The sequence below is a fragment of the Rhamphochromis sp. 'chilingali' genome, assembly GCF_963969265.1.
Source record: "Rhamphochromis sp. 'chilingali' genome assembly, chromosome: 6".
Taxonomy (NCBI): domain Eukaryota; kingdom Metazoa; phylum Chordata; class Actinopteri; order Cichliformes; family Cichlidae; genus Rhamphochromis; species Rhamphochromis sp. 'chilingali'.
Window position 1 is genome coordinate 39,719,937 of NC_137933.1, and position 21,194 is coordinate 39,741,130.

At 42.4% G+C, this 21,194-nt stretch overlaps 1 protein-coding gene across 2 annotated transcripts; it reads right to left on the reverse strand.

Annotated features, from left to right (window-relative positions):
• Positions 1-237: 237 nt before the first annotated feature.
• LOC308398300 (transient receptor potential cation channel subfamily M member 1-like) lies at positions 238-20,838 on the reverse strand. 2 transcript variants are annotated; one of them, XM_080884853.1, is made up of 27 exons: positions 18,630-20,838; positions 17,288-17,480; positions 16,994-17,207; positions 16,748-16,872; positions 16,457-16,628; positions 15,678-15,852; positions 15,253-15,376; positions 12,811-12,883; positions 12,328-12,428; positions 11,983-12,147; positions 11,703-11,837; positions 10,593-10,643; positions 10,172-10,312; positions 10,044-10,073; positions 9,674-9,966; positions 9,270-9,498; positions 8,905-9,033; positions 8,688-8,834; positions 7,031-7,159; positions 5,940-6,191; positions 5,463-5,637; positions 5,072-5,092; positions 4,457-4,601; positions 2,930-3,135; positions 2,541-2,673; positions 1,948-2,324; positions 238-1,859 (listed from the first exon to the last, which is right to left on the reverse strand). In XM_080884853.1, the coding sequence occupies exons 1-27, from the start codon at positions 18,800-18,802 to the stop codon at positions 1,267-1,269; spliced, it is 4,701 nt and encodes a 1,566-aa protein (XP_080740979.1). In that variant the 5' UTR covers positions 18,803-20,838; the 3' UTR covers positions 238-1,266. The 2 variants fall into 2 exon arrangements, with proteins under 2 accessions (XP_080740979.1, XP_080740978.1); XM_080884852.1 differs by lacking the exons at positions 238-1,859; positions 1,948-2,324; positions 2,541-2,673; ... (14 more) ...; positions 11,983-12,147; positions 12,811-12,883.
• Between the last annotated feature and the right edge of the window lie 356 nt (positions 20,839-21,194).

Consider the following 21,194-nt stretch of genomic DNA (forward strand, 5'->3'; position numbering starts at 1 on the left):
GCATATATGTATAATATGCTGGAGGAAATCTGTGCAGGCACAGAGATCTGATGTTCAAACCAGAACTCTTCTTCCTGTAAGGTGACAGGGCTAAGCACTGCACCACTGTGCCACCCACAGGACATAATGCATATGTCACGTGGGTGACAACAGGAAGAAAAAAGTTAAGAATGTTCAGCATTTGTAAGGGTGATAAAATTGCCATATAAAGCTGTTCATTCCACTCTCTCAGCAGTGCCTGTGGTGACCATGAAACATGAAGCAGTCTCCAGTCCAGAGCCGTACTGGGATAGAAGAAATGCTTTGACACAAAGTTCAAACTAAAACATTTTCTTAAATTGTTCATTACTCAGTGAGAGGTGGTCAGGGATTAAATTAAACAATGTTACAAAACAGGTAAGATTCTTATGATAATGAAGGCAAACGATAAACAGTGAAAATTTCAAGTCTACAGCAAGATTTTATGTTAATTAATCTTATTATTCTAGACAGTTTTATATTTATTTTACTGCAGATTTAATGAAGCACTTTAGTGCATAGCAAGAAAGAACACACGTGGCTTCTGTATGAAACAAAAAATCAGTCAGGTTTCGTTGTGTTTTGGCTTCAGTCCTGCACAGTTGCTATAAACTAATAAAGTAGAAGATTTCGCTGTGCTGCTGAGTTTAAAGACAAATATGTTTTTAATGCAGACACAAAGGAAAGCACATGATCGTCTCATCATTGAGCTTCTCACTGAGGTAAGACTGTAATGTGTTTCCCTTAAAGTATGAGTTGCCTTTGTGATATATGTTGTTGTGAATAAAACTGAATTCATTTCAAGGAAATTGTTGTAGTTTATAAAATATGATCAATACAGGAGTAAAAAAAGTAGTGTTATTCAGGGAATGTTCATTGGCTAACGACGGGTCACAAGCCCGTAGCCAATGAGCATGCGATCTCTTCAGTTTTCCTTTCTTGTGCTGCTGTCTGTCAAGATCGTGACAGAGGAAACGATCAGTTAGGTTAAGGATACTATGTTTGTTGCAACTGGTTACATTTACTTTTTCTTCTGGAATTTAATAAACCAAATGCAGGAGCTTTGTGTTGGGCAGGAGGGGGGGCTGCAGCTTCAGGTTTAGCAGTTATTTCAGAGTTATTATTGGTTCAGGAATACTGAAGCATCATGCTTGCTTTATTCATCTCCCGTGAGTTCAGAGCAGGGTTCAGTCCTTCAGGATAAACAGTCGTCTGAAGAGTTCTTGGACCTGGTCCTTCCCCGTGTCCTCATGGCCCCCCACTGAACGCTGAAACCAGATCTTTGACGCTGCTGGCTGTACGTGGTGTTTCCTCGTCCTCCTCCTTCTTCTTCCTCATCTTTCTTGGGTTGGCATTGAGACTCTTGGAGCGCAGCGTTGGATACATCTGGTCCTCCCCTACCAGCAGCTCCTCCTCCTCCTCTGCATTATTATTCTGACCCTCCTGTTCATGGCTTTGCAGCTTGGTCTCATCTAGTTCCTCTTTGGATTCCTTGCTGGTCAATTCAGTGGCCCAATTCTGGTCCTGCTGGCCGGGGCTATAGATGATGTTGCTGACATACTTCTTATTGGAGGATGGAGAGCTGCTGAGGGTTGGAGAGGATAAATACTGTGTGACCTTTGACCTCTCCAGAGGGAAGGACACAGCCGCCTCCAGTCGGCCCTTCTCTATGGGTTTATCTTTGTTAGTGTCAGCCGAGTCACGTTGAGGTGAAATGGAGCAGATCTTGGGGGATTTGATGTCTGGGTCACAGGGAGAGATCAGAATGTCCACGTTTGAAAGAGACTGAGTGTCCTTAAGTCCTTGTACCTCCAGAGCTGAGCAGAACTCTTTCAATTCACCTAAAAAGAGAAGTTCAAACAGAGGATAACTGTTTACCTTCATTCTTCTGATATAATGCGTCCAATAAAGACTCATCTCCTGTCCTACCTGTTTTGGTTCTTCCCTCGCTGTTCCCACCTTGCCTCTCTGGACTCTGCTGGACCCTCTTGTCGTTTCCCTCCATGTCTCCGAAAACCGACGTCCTGTCGTCGTGCTCCAGCTGGTATCTGTACAGACTGTACCCGTCAGCGCTGTTGATGCTGCCTTGGCGCAGCAGAGTGCCCGGCTCACACACGGACGATCCTCTGGAGTGCGTGCGGACGAGCTCAGCTCGGTCGACGCCCGCCAGCTTCTCCAGAGCGTTCATCATTCGGTTAGAGAACTCCTCCAGCTGAGCCAGGCGGAGGTCGACCGTCTGCAGGGATGCCTTCATCGAGTGTTCCCTTTCATTTACCTCCTCCAGACGCATGAACATGTTCTCCACCCTGAACACACGACATGAGTACTCAGGGCTGTGATGGCAACAAGTTGTAAGTTATGCTGTCTCACTTAAGTTTCAGTTGCCGGGTAAATCATTACATTTTTGTTTGTTTTTTTTCACATTTAACAGCATTTTAAGTTTTATTCAGTTCTTAACGTATGTATTTTTGATTCTGGCAGTTTTGGTCCTCCACAGATTGCACGCTGAGATGAACACAAACCTTTCAGACGTGACTCTTATTCGCTCGTTGTTAGACGACTGCTTCTCATCGTCCTTCTCTCTGAAGTATTCCTCCACACACTGTTCCTCAAACTCATGCAGACTCTTCAGCTCATCTGCATTCAGCACCAGCTCTGAGGGAACACAGCATTTTAAACTCGGCACACAAACACACGTGACTGCAATGTGTGCCTCAGACTGGTAGAGGTGGTTCTGATAGCTCGAGAAATACCAGGATTATGCTGTATTCATACTGAGCCTTTAACCTACTTTAGCTTCTGTTAGTGATGTGCTTAAACATATTACATTTTTAGATATCAGATACTGAAAAAAACTGAACAGGATCCAGAGTTTAAGTTCAGGTTCTGATTATGGCGGTCTCTGTCTTACGCAGTCGTCTTTCGCGGTCGTCGTACTCTCCACCCTCTGCTCTCCGTCTGCAGTGGCAGCACAGCCTCTTCAGTACAATGTAGATGTGGGGGAAGACGATTAGCGGCGGGGGCAAGATGGGGCGGTCATGGAAGGTCATGATCAGCTGATATCGCTGGAACTTCCACACCTGGTTAGAGATGGACTTCACCTCAAAAAAGGTGTTGCTGTGGAGCAAGTGGAGAAAATCTCTTAACTCATTCACTGCCATTGACGTCTATAGCCGTCAATTGCAGTGTATGAGTCAATGGGTTTAACTCATTCACTGCCAATGGCTGGCAGTGAATGAGTTAATTATCACTTTATCATTATATAATCAGGTTTTCAAAGTTCAAGGTGAAGTTATCAACTGGAACCGTGAGCTAACTAGAAAATGGTTTCTAGGTATTTTTCCTTCCCACCAGTTAATAGATTATGGTGACATCTACACAGGAAGTGACATTCCCAGCCCGGGCTATTGTTTTCAGTGCATCTCTACTGTACCTCTGTAGAGCAATTGAGGGGACACACTGCAGATCTAAGCAGTTTGTCCTCAGATGTTTCCTTGGATAGAAAATTTTCCAACAAAATGATTTCCTCTCAAGGTCTTGATATAGACACAGTATAGCACCAATAACATCAACTCGTGTTCCTGCTGCCAGATGGATACTTTGTTTCTATTGATCACACAGCCCTTTGTATCAGAGCAGAGAAGCTAAAAGGTCAAAGTTCATTTAAAAGCTTTGTTAAATTGGAAGTGTGCAAAAGTCTGCTTGGGTCTGAGTGATGAAAAATTTGTCATCAATGGGGTGAACATGAGGCTTCTTTTGGATGTCAGCATGCTCTACAGTCTGTCGCGACACTAATGTTACAGAGTTTGAACTATAAGGGCACAAACAGTGTGTTCATCCTCCAGCTCCGAGCAAATGAGTGAGTATAAGGCCGGGATTATACATGCTTGTGGACATGAACAGCTGTGTACTTGGGCAGTCACCACTTGATAATGAACCTCACGTCACATACTAAGTATGTACGTACGGCAAAGTAAACACTGCCATAATCAGCAGCCAAATGGTTTTTAGGACACATACGGATCATTCTCAGTATTTTGTCCACATATTTTTCTGTTTCCCCCATTTCCCCTTTTTCGACACTGAAACTAAACTCAACTCTTCTTCACTGCATTTAACTTGAAAAATATGACAAGTGTTTTTAAAGTGGGTTTTGTCTGAGTCAGTGTCTGCAACCCCTAATTTCCTTGTCTGCAGTGCAAGTGTCAAAGCTTAATTGACAGTTGTCTACACCTTACAAGGTGTGGATAAAGGCATGCCTGAGGCTGGCTTTGGGGGATGCCAGTTTTTGTCTTTGTGCTCTCTGGGCTGTCATGTGTAGCTCGGGTTACTAACGGATTTAAAATTAAATGTTGTTTCCTCTTTATGTTGTGACTTTTAAGCCACGACGGAACATATGTTACAGCTCGTGTCTGCAACGACTGCTCGGTGTACTGACTTGAAGACGGCAATGAGCAGGTTGACCAGAAGGATGTTGGCTACCAGCAGGTAACAAGCCATGATGGCGGGCGTGAGCCAGGCTCCAGGGATGCAGGGAGGAAGCTTCTTCCCATCTTCATCATATAAGTTTTCTCCACAAGGAGCTGAAACCCAAATACACACACACACACACGCATAGACTTGCAGCACTCATTAAATCTGACATAAAGAGTAAACTATAACAATGCAAAAGACAACATCAGGCAACAGCATTTATGAGCAACTGAGTTTTTATGAGTGTTACCAAAGAAATTTTAAATAGGGTCTGTAACACCCACCCTCAGAACCTCCTTGTTTCATAGACAGCACTTATGAAATGACACATTTTTGTGAGGGTAGCTTAGTTATTTCAGCTGCTAAACTCATTTCAGCCTCTTCTGGTTCAATGAGACTGAACCGAAGGGAGTTAAAAGAAAATCAGTGAGTTTAAAAGCATAAATTCAACAAATGATGGTCAGTAGATAATACAACTGAGATTTCACAACACTATGAGATTAGCCTTGTATGACCTCAAATGCACAGATGAGCACACTGACTGTTTGGTTTGAGTGGGTTAGTGCTTTTAGATGCTTACGGTTGATTTCCATCGCGTAAACTGTCCAGGAGCAGCGGAAGGAAAGAAGGAAGAAAAATAATCAGCTGAAAATCCTCAAAAAGTGAAGAAGACTTCATGTTGGAACCACTGAAGGAGATAATGTCTAACAAAGGAGAGGATGACAATCACAGTCACAATGAACACAACAAATCAACTGCAGGGGAAAAAATAAAATTCGTTTGTAGTATCCAAATGATTAATAAAAAGCATAAGTACAGTGAAAGTAAATACAGAGATCAATTGTTTTTGGAGGGAGAGGACAGCAGGGTGTGTGGACTAACTGATAGTTTACAGCATGGAGGGAGGACGGGGTAAGGACAGCATGAGGACAGGGGACTAACAGCTGTCTTACTATGGATTCTAGTCTTACGGTCTATGGAGTCGGCAAACACCTCTCCGTAGATCATCCAGTAGGGCATGTAGAAGATGTTGCGGGCCAAACGCCACGTCGGCTCCTCATCTGGGTGGAGGATGGCCTGCCGAGCTACACCAAAACTCATCAGCACCACCAGCATGATAACCACGAAGTACAACATGTCGATCATCTGGAGACATGTGGGAACACGAGACATTTAACCCAATCAATGTGGACTCTGTGACGATATCAATATTATACCACACGTATAAACAATAACCTGTGTGCACTGCTGGTACCCCACATAAATCTGATAATACAGTGTACATGTAGCTGTGTACTGTGAGGTACCAGTACATCACAGTCCTTTTAAATGTAAGACTATGATTTCCTGGTGCCTTTACAAAAGGTTGTGTAACATTGCGTTGGCCTGACTGTAAGTGCGGTTTCCTGAATGAAAACATAAGAAGAAACCCACACTAGGGGTCCTACCATTTTGCCGATCATCATGACATAGGGCCCCAGGTATTTGTTTACTCCGAAGATGTCAAGAACTCGGATGTACCAGAAGATGATGTCGACGCAATAGATGACGCGGCCATATCCCATGTAGGGCTCAGGCTCCAGCCGCAGCAGGAACCCAAAGATGAAGACCGAGATAGCCACCAGGTCTGTGATGTTCCAGTAGTCCTCCAACCACACGTTGATCTTCTGCTTCAGCTTCCCAGGCTCGGACATCAGGATCTGACCAAGCAAGTGTTTTCATCCAGGTCAGAAGAAAAGGTCAGAAGTTCATTTTTCAGAGACTGTAAACACGTTACTGTACAACCCGCTTGAACTGTAATGATTTGAAAAGTTTCCTAAAGTATCAATATTGCTGCTAATGTAATTCAGTCTGATGCATTTCTAATGGAACAAAACAATTAAGGATCAAATGTTGTGGTAAAAGTGTAATTCAAGAAGAGACCCTTTAATATGAGATCACCTTTCAACCTGTCAGCTCAGAGGATTAAACCTTTAGGTTCCGCCATTGAGCATAATTTCAGTTGCATTTGGTTACATTTTTTCATGTAGTTTCTTCAGTAAAGTGTAAAATTCTAATTAGGCAAAAATAAAACTTTCTTTTTCTGTTATTAGCTGTTCAGATCTCACCCTGCACCCCGATCAGATTTCATTTTGTCCTCACACCTACTGAGCTCATGCTAACTGTTAATGGCTGTTTTGTTTGTTTGTTTTTCAGGCACAAACTTTGCTTTGCCTTCAAAATTTTAATGACCTTCAGAGCAGAATCCAGAGTTCATAACAAGCTCACACTCAGTCTGAAAATGTAAAAAATAGACTTGTCAGACAAGAGCAGTGTCTGTGTTATATAACACAGTACTGGCATACCAGTATAAATTGCAACTTGGAGCAGCAGAGATAATGTTGTTCTTGCACACCTTCACAGACTGGAAGAGAACCTGATGTGGATCGATTTAACCACCTGGGCCAGTTCTTGTGTAGTTAGGGACTGAAATCTGCTGCTGAGTGAGTGTCACAGAAGCAGGCGGGGGTTAAACAGCCAAGGTGTGTTTGATGTTCACCTGTCTGAATTTCTCCAGGCCCAGAGTGACGATGTAAGAGACGACGATCCACTCTTGCAAAGACGGCCACCGCTCCATCTTCACCAGGATTATGTAGTTATACAACATCAGATACACCAGGTATGAGATCTGGCATAGACAAAAAACACAAGGATCATAGAATCTAAAAGTAAAAATTCAGCTTCTGGATTTATGATGGACAGCTAGAATTGGGAACGTTTCAGACTCTTAGACCTCTGAGTCTTGATGTGCCAATTTATTTAAGCACATAACATTGTCCTTCAGAGTTACGACTCCTGGGAGACCCGGGCAACCCTTGGATAGTAAGTTCATTAAAGATATGGGAAAGAGTACTTAAAAAGTATCAATTAAACCAGAGGGCCGGATTCCTTAAGTGGTTTGCATATGACCCAGAATTTTTGCCTAGTAAGATCGACTCAACATTCAAAACATGGGCAAATAAAGGTCTCACCACATACAGTACGTTGTTGAAAAATGGAAAAGTGATGAGTTTCCAGGACCTTAAGAAAAAGTTTGGGTTGCAAAATCAAGATTTTTTTTAGATATTTGCAACTGAGGGACTTTCTGAATAAAAAGTTAAAAAATCCTCAGTTATCAACTGGGAATGAAGAGATTATATATATATTCGAGAATGTATATAGAGATGGACCCTATTACAAAATTTTTTCCAAATTATATTGTTCACTGATCAATCTACGGGGTGATGATACAAGATATGTTAAAGCAAGATGGGAAACAGAGAGCAACCTATCCCTAACAGGAGAGGAATGGGATGGGATCTGTAGACAGCAGTGGTCAGTAACAAGCTCCCCCTCATGGAGGGAATTCAGTTGGAAGAATGTAATTCATTATTTTATTACCCCAGCTCGAAAATCCAATTATTCTCAGAATACAACATGCTGGAAGCATTGTGGACATGCAACAGCAAATCATTTCCGCATTTTTTGGGAATGTCCCCATGTGGTTCCATTTTGGAAGGAAATACATAAGGTCATGGAAACAATCTTCCAAAAGAAAATACAATTTCATTTTGCATTATTGTACCTAGGTAACCTAGAGAGTCTTAATCTATGCAAACCGGATAAATATTTGTTCAGTGTGCTGTCGGTAGCTTCCAAAAAGGCCATAACTCGCCTTTGGCTTAAAGAGGATACTCCTACTATAGATGAATGGATTGATGTGATATATAATATTTTTGTTATGGAAAGAATAACTTTTAGGCGAAAGTGGCAGGTGGACTCATTTGACAAATATTGGTTGAAATATGTACAAAATGGGAGGCCCGATTTTGTATAATGTCATTGTATTTCTTGGTTTGTTTCGTTTGTTTTTGTGTTTTGTTTGGTTTTGTTTTGGTCCGTTTGTCTCTTTTGTTGTTGTTTTGTTTTGCCTTGCTTTCCCCCCCACGGTGATTAAGTTGAATTTGTTGTACATGTTGTATAAATAAGAAAACTAATAAAACATAAATTTTAAAAAAACAAAAAAAACATTGTCTGTTGCAGTTCTGTCAAACACGAAGTTTCAGGGAAAATATTCATAAATGTTCAGTCTTTTTATATCTACCAGATACTTATTTTTATTATCTGAAATGCCCTTTTATATATTTCTCATTTTAAATATTGAAATGTGCACTTGCCGTGTTGAACCAGAACTTGGTGAATGGGGCATTGTAGAACTCATAGATTTTCCTCCCGATAGGAACCCTCTTCCCGTGCTTCTTGTCACTCTCATTTTCTTCTTCATCTCCTTTCTTTGAAGTAGCGTCAACATTAGATGCTGCATCCTGAAACAAAGTCTTAGTTACTCAAACAGCCTGATTTTATGCCGATGTTAACGACACGAGAGTTTTATACCTTGTTTGACTTCTTGTCATCTTTAGTTTTTCCATCATTGCTTCCTTTGGATGAATGATGAGGAGCTTCATCCCCAAGACGAAAGTCCAGGAGCATGATGGCAGGAGGGAAAATAATCCCTAAAATGACCTGGAGACAGGGTGAGGAGGGGACAAAGGTCAAGCTTAACAGAATTATGTTAACATATAGATGCCTCTACTGCTGGGATCCCTCAGGGTTCTATCCTTGGGCCCATTTAATTTAAAAATTATATTTTAACTTGTGAAGTTCTGAAAAGCAAACAAACTCTTAACCTTTTCTGTCTATCCAGTTTCTTTATTCTACCCTTTTCCTGAGAAAACCTTGCTGCTGTATTCTGCTGGTACCTTGAGGCTGTTGCTTTTGCCCATCCTCAGACAGCCCATCCACATGTCGGTCAGCAGCATCTGGCTGCAGGTGTGGGCAATGAAGTCTCTGTGTTTGGCAGCTACAGCCAGCTTCAGGCAGGTGGAGTTGCTCCAGTTTTTTAGCTCGTAGGTCAGGAGCTTCATGGCCACCTGCTCATCGTGTTTGTAGGATTGATCCAACAGCTCATAGGCCAGCTGACCAAAGTCCCTGCAAAGAAAAAGGCCAACACCCTCCTTAGGCTGCCTCACAGTGGATACTTTAAAGCTGGAAAACCAGCATGTGGCTTTAACAAACACAACTGAGAAGGTTTAAAAGATAACAAGGGCCTTAAGAGTATAAACAGAAGCTGGACACGATGTCCAGGATTGTGTGTGGGACTCACTTGGAGTTGTTCTCCAGGTCCTGGTAGATGTCATCCACCAGCTCGCTTTGGGAAGACTCGTGAGCCATGGCCTTGTAGAGCTTGCAGGCTACTAGAGCCTTTGCCATGGCCTCCTCCCCTCGCTGCCACAGGAACAATGCCATCTTTTGGCGCTTCATCAACACCGCCCACACCATCAGTTCATGGAAGGGGTATTGGAACCTGCTGACTTCAGGGTCATCTACATCAATGTCTACTTCCTCCTCCTTTTTCTTGTTCTTCTTTCCTTTCCCCTTTGGATGGGGTTCATCATCCTGCAGAAACCAAGCAGGTCAGCAAGTCTTCCTCTCAGAGCAGATCACCTTTAGTTTTCAGATCTACATGTACATACCTCCATGCCAAGAAGCTTCAGCGCTTTGGGCTGTAAGACACAAGATGAAAATGTGAGTAAATATTAGTGTATTGATGCTACAGCAGATGCAAGGTCATTTCTATCGCAGCTCCACCAACTTTACTCACTCTTTTGAGGCCATACAGGTTGTTATACAGAGTCCTGAAACTCTTCCTTGTGTACTTGCAGCGGTACGCTCCACCCATCAGGAACTCCAGGACCAGTCCAATATCGATCAGTGTGATCTGGTAATCTGGAGGAAGATTCCCCTGAAACACATGTCATTGGATTATGCATCTTTTGTTCAGTCATTCCTCATATTTTCTTTGATTTGCTAGTTTTCTTTCTGCAGATGCAGTGTAGAAGAGCCGATTTCCTTCAGTGAACAGGACACTTATACCTCGTTTTTAAAGGTTGTGAACATATTTTCTATGATGTGCAGCTGCGGTTCTGCCCTGGTACCTTCTGGGGACAAGCAGCCTGAGCTCAAAGCATATACTGCAGTTTAAATATTTCATGAACTCGGTGAATCCAGAGCACGGTACTCACCTTTTTGACATCTCGGACCAAAAAGTGCAGAGTGTTGGCTGGTCCCAGTTTCTGCAGAAACCAACCACAAAACAAGGTGATGCGAATAAAAACAGTGGTGGCTTCTCTGCTTAATACAATTTATACAAATTAACAGATTCACTTAGAGACCAGAGGACGTGATGAGCGGGATGCACGCAGACAGCAGCAGAGAGCTGTTTTGTAATCTGACAATAATGTGGTTAAACCATTGTTTTAAGAGCTTTTATGTCTGTGGATCAGAGCTAGATTAGAGACAGCAGCAGTGATATAACAGAAGAAGGACATTAAGCTGCAGAGCAACGTGTCAGCGAGAGTAAAGTGGTTAGAGCAGAGCTTTTGTTTTGTTAACAGATGTCCAAATTTTATTGAGATCAAACAAGCATGAAGGTATTATATTACAAGGGAAGAGTAACAAATGGTGAAGTACCAAGAAATTGGAGCATTTTCTGCCTGATGTATATGAGCAGTGTCCCTGAGAGAATTAAGATTTTTCAATGCATCATATAAAACCAAAACTTTTTTTAAGGTTTCTGCTGATTCAAACAGTGCAGTTTAATCTTACTCTCATATTCAACAAACCAGCCCTCATTACTGCATCAATAACAAACAGGCAGACTGGGAAAAACATTTGAAAGGTGACATAACATGTATTACCAGCAGGGTGTGCTCAAGCTCCACTGCAGCTTAGTTCAATGCTCTTCCAGCCCCCATTGAAGATAAGATAAAATAACTCTTTATTGTATTTTGAATGAACCTGAGGTTTATGTGTGTGTTACCAGCCTGCTGTGAGCACCAAATAATCAGGGCTCTCACCCTGCTACGTCTAACATCTTGATTCAGGATAATCACACCCAGTTTACCACCATAAATCGGTTACCCAGTTTCATTACCCCGTCATAAAATGATGCTTTGTACTGGGTTTAAAATGGGTTATTTCTTTCTGCTGCTGATGGATTTTTATGCTGATTTCATTCAAGGTCATTTTTAATTTTTATTTATCATATAATTCTTGCAAAGAGCACTTTTTCCGTTGTAAATCAACTATGACTCTGCACACGGGAGGTGTCATGGAGTAGGTCCTCCTCTCACCGTGTTGTACAGCTCCTCCAGACGGGGGATGGTGAGGAAGTGGTGGATGTTGACGCCGTTCTCAATCAGAAGTTTAACGAAGTCGACCCTGTCCAACACCAGAGCGTCCATCATGGCCTGTTCCAGTGAGTTCACCTGTCCCACACAAAAACACCATCATGACAATCATCCCCTGCCACCTGCTTCTGGATCACAGATTTGCCTCGATGTGTCAGTCACTGAGCGGATGCTGGTGGCGGCTATTCAAGATGATAACATCACTTTTAGTCCAGTCTCCTACCCAGTTGAGCAGCTCCAGTTTCCGAGGGTCCGTCTCTTCAGGAGGTTCAGGTTTGCTTTTTCCTCCTTTTCCCTTCTTCCCCCGGGGTTTCCCTTTAGCCCCTCCTGCTGATGGTCGCTGGGCTACTGGGCTCTTTGGACGGTCAGAAGGTGAAGTTCGCACAGGCTGAAACAGAAAGCAAACGCAAGTGGGGAATCAATAATCCACAAACACATAAGTAAAAGACACCTAGGCTGAGGAAGCAGACAAATGGATGACAGAACGCTGATGTCAAAGAAAAAAGTTTCTCTTGAAAGAAAAACAAAGTTTACGGAGTGACTGAAGCTGTTGTATCTGTGAACTCACAGGCCAGTGGAGTCCATACACAAAGATCTGACTGCGAGCAATGTCCACTCTGTTCCAGGCCAGAGCCAAGCTCAGCTGATCAGACGCAGATGCATTTGTACCTGAAACCAGGAAAAAAGATCTCACCCTCAGTTCCGTCCCTACACAGACATGTTTTTGGAATAAATATTAGAAATATGAATGTGTTGCTGTTACATTGACCAATTAAACCATGTGAAATCACTGCGACTCCATATGCTTGAAGAAATTATCTGTATTGCCAGCAACATGTGGCTTTCATGACACTCATTACACCAAATGTCCCAATTTAAGTGGAGAAAAGCATAATTTGCTTTGATGTACTCAGACCTATCAGAGAAATGATCCTGAACTGAAACACAGGCCAACATTTCTCTTAGGCAGTCGCCTGTCTAAAATGTTACCTAACACAACAGCATTAACATTGTTGTGCGTTTCCTTCTTAAAACCCTTTCACACACCAACCTTTGAGCAGAGCTGTGAGGATGGACATCTCAATGTCCTGCTGTCCCTCTGAGCCCATCCTGAACACTGTAATCTACACAATCAACAAAGAAACAGCACAGTGAGCGACACAAACCGCACCAGACACCCAGAGCCTGAGAGGCAAAGCTCAGGGCAGAGAACCGGTCCTATTATAGGTCATCCGTCTCAAATCAATGTGCATCTTCTGCTTTGCTGGCTCCAACTTACTTATAAATCTTATGGTGCAAAGCTTGGACACATATAGACTGATTACTGTGACAATTTAGCTTCATTTATCTAATATTTTTCAAGATTCTTTCTTTGAGTCAACATAAATTAATTTAATGTCAGAAAGAATTGTGCATGCTTTATTTTGCATTTTATTTAGCATCAAATATTAGACAAGAGACCTTAATGTTTTCATAGTACTCATTCATTCACACAGTGACATTTTTAGCCTTTTTGAGATGTTCATGAAAAGTGGATCAGCTGATCATTTAAAGGATTCAAAAAGATCTTTAAAGGATTAAAAATATATGAAGCTAAAATTTCACAGGAATCATCATTTATCTTCAAACTATCTACAATAACAATTTTATGCAAATTGGAGACGATAAAGCAGGTCGTAAAAATGTGATTGAGATGGAATAAGGCATACGTAATCTGGTAAATCTGTACCTGTTATCTCTGAGCCTCCAAGGATCTATTTCCTTTGATCAGATATAAAAGTTGGATGCAGACAGATGTAAATGTGATGAAACTGTCAGAATTCCAGATCTAACAGACGTTGGTCTTGATTTATGCAGCAGACCAGGGTCTGAGCAGCTCTCCTGCAGAGGTGGTGTCCAATGCAGCAACCTGAACACAAATGTCTTGTGACATTTGCCAATAATGTTATTTGTATTTATTTTTAGATGCAGGCTGTATCACATTCAACTCTTAATCAACACCGATTGTGCATCTATTTTTTATTTTATTTAAAAAGACCTTAAATGAAAGAATAGGTCATCTGATGACGTCCTCTAATATATTCCAGCAGCATCAATCCAGCCTACTCATGAGGAAACCGTTTGGTTTTTAAACCCCCTTATCTGGCGATCTCAGCTAGACCATTGAGTGTCACTGAAAATGACATTGAAGGCTTCCCAGTGTGGTAAAATATGAAGGACCCTCAGTAAGTGTCAGTAAAGGATGAATCTGGAGTGAGAATCTGTTGTTTGGACATGTGCGGCAGGTTTTCAGATGCGTTGCACTGCTGGTTTCCCCCCCATCCCATCTGTATTCTGTTGATTTGGTCTTTGTGCTTATTTACTAATTGATTTACATTCAAAAGGCAGGTTCTTCTCTGGAAGAGATTAATGGATAATGATATCATCACTGGAAGTCAAAATCTGAACAGGCATTTTCACGTGTGTGATTTACACGAGCTTTATTTTCCTCATGTTTCTGACTTCAGGTCATGTCTGCAGACAAACATGTGAACCTGCAGCAAAGCAATTTTAATCTGACAGCAGATCAGTTTAAGTGAATTGATGTTCAGATTTTTACATTTATGGGCAGCCTGCTGTTGCAGCTGTTCTCTGGAAGAAGCAGAGGATTGTGGGATTAAATAAATGGTGGAGGATCACAGAACAATCTCCACTAAGTGCTGCAGTGTCAGTTCAAAGGGAAACCCTTCATTGTGCAAATGTCACAGTGAACAGGTTTGTATAACATGAATCTGTAATCTGCAGAAACTGTGCCCAACCAGTAGTGTAGGTTAACGTACCACAGTTACACATGTGAGGTTTAAAAGAACTTAAACAATGTTTAAATTGTTTAAGTTCCCCCCCCACACACACACACACACCTGAGCTTTTGTCATTACAATCAAGTGTTTGCTCAGTGCTGGTTCAGAGACTTAAGCCATTGTTCTCAAATTGGCACCAACACTTGTGCACCCTGGCATGTAAGGTAGCTCCCCCTGGTTGCGTTCGGTCATCAGGCCTCTACATGGCTTTAATTCTTTTGCAGGGTTGGACTGTTACAGGACACCCTGCCCTACACAGTACAAAAGAAAAATGGTGCATAGCCAAGACGAAGGAAAAATAAAAACCAAAATCTGGCGCAGACAGTTTAATTTTGAGAAAAATTAATGCGTTTCATTGTGAACTCAAATCACAGTTTGACATTCGGTTGTTGTCTTTAGTAAGTCTGCAGCATATTCATGCACTCCTGAACCACTCCGATCCAGGCAGGGATTATTTCGTCCCCAACAGTAACACAGTGTATGAAGGCAGTAGGGCTGGTTTGTGATAAATGACTGAGACGAGATGGGTTGGGGATGGAGATCAGGTTTATTAATGAACTGATGAGGACATACGTGACAGACAAATGCAGTTATGAACCCCCCCCCCCAAAAAAAACCCCACACACCTTAATTTCAATTTGCCCCAAACCTACCAGAGCTCTCTTCTTCATGCACTCCATCACCATGAGGAAGATCTGCTGTGCCTGGCTGCGGCTGTAGTTGAAGGTCTTCTGGATGGTGACCAGCAGCTGGTCTTTGACACTCTCACTAACCAACCTGCGCAAGAGAAACATCCAGGTAGCCACATTAACATTAAACTGAGGAACGCAGAGGGGTATAACGATAAAGATATTCCCATATTAAAACTGGAAAACTATGAGCGTCTCACATGATCTGATAAATTGAATTATTAGTAATTGTGCATTTTAGAAGCAAATGTGATTTTCTACATGACATTGTAGTCTGGCTATTTAACTTCAATCTGTCGATGACAATCCTCAGTGATTGTATCAATACCATAACTGCCACCAGGTGTGATCGTCTAGTTAAGCCTGGCTTTTACGTTCGTTCAGCTCACCCATCTTCCTCGCAGTATCTGTGAGCAAACGAAAGGATGTCTGAAGCTCGACCACTGCCATCACAGACCACCACTGGGACAGGGGGCTCCTCCTTCAAGCTCTCCAGTGTGATTGAGATAACATTTGGACCACCTTCTACGATTAGACAGACCACTGGGACCCCCTGACCAAGACCTGAAACCACCATACACAAAAATAAGTTCTAAGGCCAACTTCTATCAGCATCTGCAATTCAAAATAATGACCTTTAGCATTCGGTGATTAGCTTCACTTGCACCAATTTGGTTTTCCTTTTCTGAAGAGTCACTCATTCACACAGAGTGCTGTGCAGCTTTAGCATTGCTGAGCCACCCACCAGAAAACTGCTCTCATGCATGGTCTTCCACCGTTATGCAGGACCACGTACCCAAACCCAGCACCCCTTTCACTCTGGAACTGCTTTCTAGCCATGCATTGTGCTCAAACTAAAAATGGTTTGTTAAAGACAACATTTCTGCCACAAGTAGTGTGAAACAGCCGCCTCACTTAGACTTACCTGACTCGATACAGTTAAGGTTTGATAGAAAAAAAAAAGTCTTGATTTTCTGGTCATTTATGGTGGCCTCATGAAGTGAGAGGTGACAGCTGAGCTCCCCTTTGCTGTCCCTGCCTTACAGACAGCTCCAGGCATAGGATGACAAAGGGAAACCCACAGGTCACACAGATTGATGGACTGATAAGCTTCAGACTGACACTAAAAGCAATTGTGCATTTTGGGTAGGTCACATGTTTGACTCACGTGTGTTGATTTTCTGCAGAGAGATATGCTTCTCCAGCTGCCGGCGGAGGCGAACCTCAGCGCCGTACTTTCCACACGTCCCGTTATCAGCAAGGATGAAGTGGGAGTGGCTGCTGTTCAGGACTGACAGCTTGCTGAGCGGGTTGGACATTGTCTGATAAGGCCGGGTCACCTAAAACATGAAACCCCATGTTTCACCCAAGTGAGGAACAGCACATTCTGCTGCCAGGTGTTTTACTACATAAATATCTGCAAACACTGTCGGCTTAGACTCCGTCTGGTTTGTCTTACATCTCTCCCAATCAGGTCTTCTTTGTTCTCCACAATCCCCCATGGTGCAATCCCGATAGCACAAACTTTCCCTCTGGACTTTGAAGAATGGTCTTTCAGAGCATCGCCAACATGGCGGATGACTCCTGGGGGAAAAAAAAAACAAAAAAAAAAAAAGAAAAGTCATGATATACAAAATGACTCTTTTTGATGTCAAAGAACAGCAATGGCATCAAGTCATCTTTGCATAAAGAATGAAGGCTGTACCTGTACTGACTCCTCCAGTGAAGATCCAGGCTCCAGTGGTGACAGCAGCTTTGATCAGCCCTTTACCAAAGACCTGCTTCAGCTTGGGAGGCAGGTCAAAGTTCTGGAGGCCTCCATGAACAGAGATGAGTAGTGTGGGAAGCTCCAGCTGCCAGTCCTTCACCATCAGGTGGAGCAGGGAATCTGGTTTGGAGTCAAAGGAGACCCTGATGTACTGCAGGAGGAAGAAGAGGTGTCAGTGCTAGAATGCTACAGAAGCAGTGAAGCTGGCGTGTCACTCCTCAGGCACACTACCATGGCCTTGTTGACATGTCCTCCTCCCTGAAACTCCAGCACCCCGTAGGCATCAGTGGGGGAGACCTGGGTGTGTTTGAGGGCACTCCATCTCTCCGTAGATTGGACTTCCAGCTGGACCAGTGGGGCCCCGTCCTCTTTGGCCCCCAGAGGGATGGCGGTGTGCTGTGCCACCAGCTGACCACAGCTGCACCTGAACAAAAACAGCAGTACAAACAGGTTACAGGCACTGATGTTCATTTACCGCCTCACTGTGTAAGGTAACTGTTGCACTGAGCAGAGGGGGAACTGTCGTTTCTACTATAATATGACGAGATGAGAAACTATCATTTCCACTTTAACCATTTTTGCTTTTATAGGATATCAACTCTGCAGACGGGCTTTCATTAAATTGCAGGAACTGAATGTTTTGTGCAACATTACCGCAAATAAAATTTCTGAACCTGAAGTTAAACACTAATAGTACAGGTTCTCCAAGAATTCTTCATAGCAGCAGAACTCACATTATAAACCGGTGGTCAACTCGTTTTTACCATCAAGCTCGTCTCGTTTGTCATTTAACAGACATGAGGTCATATGACTAAAGCACATAATCAACAGCGAGTGACCAGTCACATTACACTGAATGAAGCGATCAGTGTAGAAGAGAAGCAGCTAATAAAGACAGAAAGACTCCAGTCACTGGAAAGCTTTTTGGCTCCTCTGGAACTTGAGTTGCTTGTAACAAAAACAAGTTAGAAAGCCGCACTCATGGCCTCAAGTACAACACAATTACAACACTCAAGCAGACGGGAGCGATTCCAGAAAACCAGCCTTAATTTACATTACACTCAAAAACCCGAACACCAACGAGCACAAGCTCAGAGCCAAGAACACACAGAGACTAAGGTGAAAGACTGGTCTGTTTATACAGATGAGTTCATCAGGGAAGTGGAGACAGCTTGGGGAAAAGGGACACAGGTGAAGACAATAAGGACAATCATTAAGGATTAGCTCAAAGACACAAAAGAAACAAAGGAAAAAGGAAATAAACTAAACACAAAGGCAAGAAAACAGAGGCTGGAACAATAGACCAAAACACAAAAAATACGAAGAGCTAACTGAAATATCAAACTCCAAAAATGAAAATGAGGGTTAAAAAATTTAAAAGAAAAGAAATAACACAACAAACCCCAGAGGAAGCTGTAATTATAGCTGCATGAGGAGGACCAGCTGATAAAGATCACTTGAAAGTGACTGAACGCAGCTCGTCTCCTCGTTCATAATCATTCTGTCTGGTGAGAGAAATTAAAAAGAAGAGAAAATTCTCTCTCTGAGGTTCTGCACTCGATTGTGTCGTTACCTGCTGGCGTCTTTGCTGGGAATGATCTGGATACATTCCCTCTTCTGGAAGGTTCTGTCGATCCAAGCTCTCTGGATCTGAAAATATGTGATTACGAAGAAACATGAGGATGACTCTGCTTCTCCTTCTTCACAGTAACAAAGTAACAGGTTAACTGTCATCAAGAAAAACATGAAACCGAATGTCCGAGAAACACCTGCTTCCTTTCATCTTCAAAGGAACTTTAATTATTAATTTATCAAATTAAACTTCACTCATCCAACACAGTGATGTTTTTAATTTAAGGACTATATTTTTCCAACTCTACTGATAAATTCACATCATCTGCACAAAGAAGGTAACAAAAGGCAAAGAGACAGAATCATTGTTTTGTCAGTTTGATCATAGAAAATGATTTATTCCACTTTTCCTGCTGTTAATAATAAATAAATAAATAACTATTTGGTGGTGTATCCTAAGGTGGATATTATGGATTAAATATGTCTCACATCAGCAAGATTACAAGATAAACTTAGTCGTGGATCAGAGTAAGTTTTTATAATAAAAACAAAAACTTTATTCAGTCACTAATATAGAAAACTATAAACAGGAAGTCAGCTGAGCGTGTCGGTGCTCTCTGTGGTTCATTCTTGTTCCTGTGTTCAGCTGCAGAATGACTCAAATGAAACACCAAACTGCTCATGTCTGAATATATCTGGCTAATTTCTGGGAGAGTGGAGCTTTCCATTTCTTTATGCACCCAATCCTCTTACCCTCCGTCCTAATCCTGGAGCTGCACAGAAAAACACACGGAACTCCCCTTTAAAGCTCTATTTCCTGTGTGTTTAAATCCAAACAGCACCAATGACTGGTTGTTATTGTGTGTCTGCACTTTGTAAAATTCCTGCACTCTGGATGATGGAGGATTAACGTCCGAACGGCACATGAGCCTCAGCGTCATTGTCTATTTCACGTGAGCGATAACCCTCCACCATCATCATCATCATTATCTTTCCCTCCCCATCCTCCTGACAGCTGAGGAAGAAGAGGAAGAGAATCAGGTAAATTCAGTGATTCATCAGGCAGCAAACGTTCTGTAGAGAAGGAAACCAAAGTTACTGTTCTGGGTTTAACTTTAAACGAAACAAAGACGTGTCAGAGAAAATACTTCAGATGTGAAGAAGTCACAATTAAAGGGCATGATTTTCACATCAGGATGTGTGTGAGAATTCAAATGTAGCCCTCAGTACAAATCCGTCTGATATCCAGTAAGGCCAACATTAGAAATTAGAAAATAACTTTCTAATGTATGCTGCTTTATGTATGCTTGAGCCAGGCAGTGCCCACACCTGCAGCAAACTGAGTGTTTCCAGTAGTAAAAATGCTTTTCAGAGAGCTCCATGTGGGAAAAGTTGACTTTGTTCCCATCAGGATTCTCCCCAAATTGTCCAGAGTTTCCTGTGTGACAACAGCTAGAGGGAGAAATGGTTAAATGAAAGTGGGTGAGCCATTGCCTCTAGCTAGGATTCTGCAGTTGTTTTAGCCTGCAGAATAAAAACCCAGGAACGGAACCAATCCCAAAAAGTTCTGTTCATTTGGACGTAATGATTCAGTGGGAGAAACGTTTCCTTACTTATCCAAGTGTCAGCTGACTGCAGGTTTCCCCAACCTTATAAACAGTACCTTTGCACAATGACTGAAGCCAGCACCACTAACGATGGACTGCAACTGATTCGTGACAACTGTCTGATTTTGTTTTTTCAAACCCAGAAAGCAGCTCGAAATTATCTAGTGGCAATGAAGGATGTCAACCTCAAGAATAGCCAAATTTTATGGTGGACAAAATCTTGCTTCTTGTTCGTTTCTCTTCAGTTTTTTCAGTGTGTCGAGGTCGTAAACACATTGACAGGGATAAACCTAAAAAAGTACTTTTTAGACATTTTTTAAAATTAATCTTTGAACAGATAAAATAGATTTGTTGTACATTCGCTCTATTTCTATCCACTATGAATATCATTCTTACAGAATCTTTCAGAAACCAACAAACCTCTCAGATGCTTCATGTTCAGATCGGGCGAAGAAGAGTCAGAAGTCTGTGTGGACACCAGCAGCAGCCTGCACATCTACTCCAACGTCCAAACATCTCACTCAGTGCTAAACCTGAAGTGAACTACAGACCCAGCAGCTCTGTGAGCTCCCACTGGCTTCCAGCTCCGCGAGGACCCTGTGAGGACTGGGTCTGGGTGCAGCTCAGCAGATAAGAAAGGAGTTGACTTTATGCAGCTGAGCAAGTTCATGTGACAAGCATGTGAGGCAGCAGGGCTCTTTGTTCGACCTGGTCTCATGACTCCAGGCCGAGGTAATCCTTCTGGGAGTCTCATGACCCATCAAGCTTCAACACAAGAGCATTTTCATGAGCTGCTGGGACCAGACTCAATAAATCTGCTTTTAAAAATCCCCCAAAAACATAACCTCCCAAAACCTCCCAAACCCTGATCCTCCATGTGCTCAGCTTTAAACTGAAACCTGTTGAACCTGCTCCCCCTCAAGATTTCGGTTTGTCTTCATGGAAACTGAGTCCATCTT

What these genes read in the sequence shown, in the direction of transcription:
- LOC308398300 (XM_080884853.1), bottom strand. Translation starts at nt 18,802, where the DNA reads ATGTTTTTCTTGATGACAGTTAACCTGTTACTTTGTTACTGTGAAGAA. An exon ending in CCTCACAGCTCTGCTCAAAG is followed by an intron (nt 12,429 to 12,810) that starts GTTGGTGTGTGA and finishes TCCTGGTTTCAG; the next exon opens with GTACAAATGCATCTGCGTCT. An exon ending in TGAAGCTTCTTGGCATGGAG is followed by an intron (nt 9,967 to 10,043) that starts GTATGTACATGT and finishes TGGTTTCTGCAG; the next exon opens with GATGATGAACCCCATCCAAA.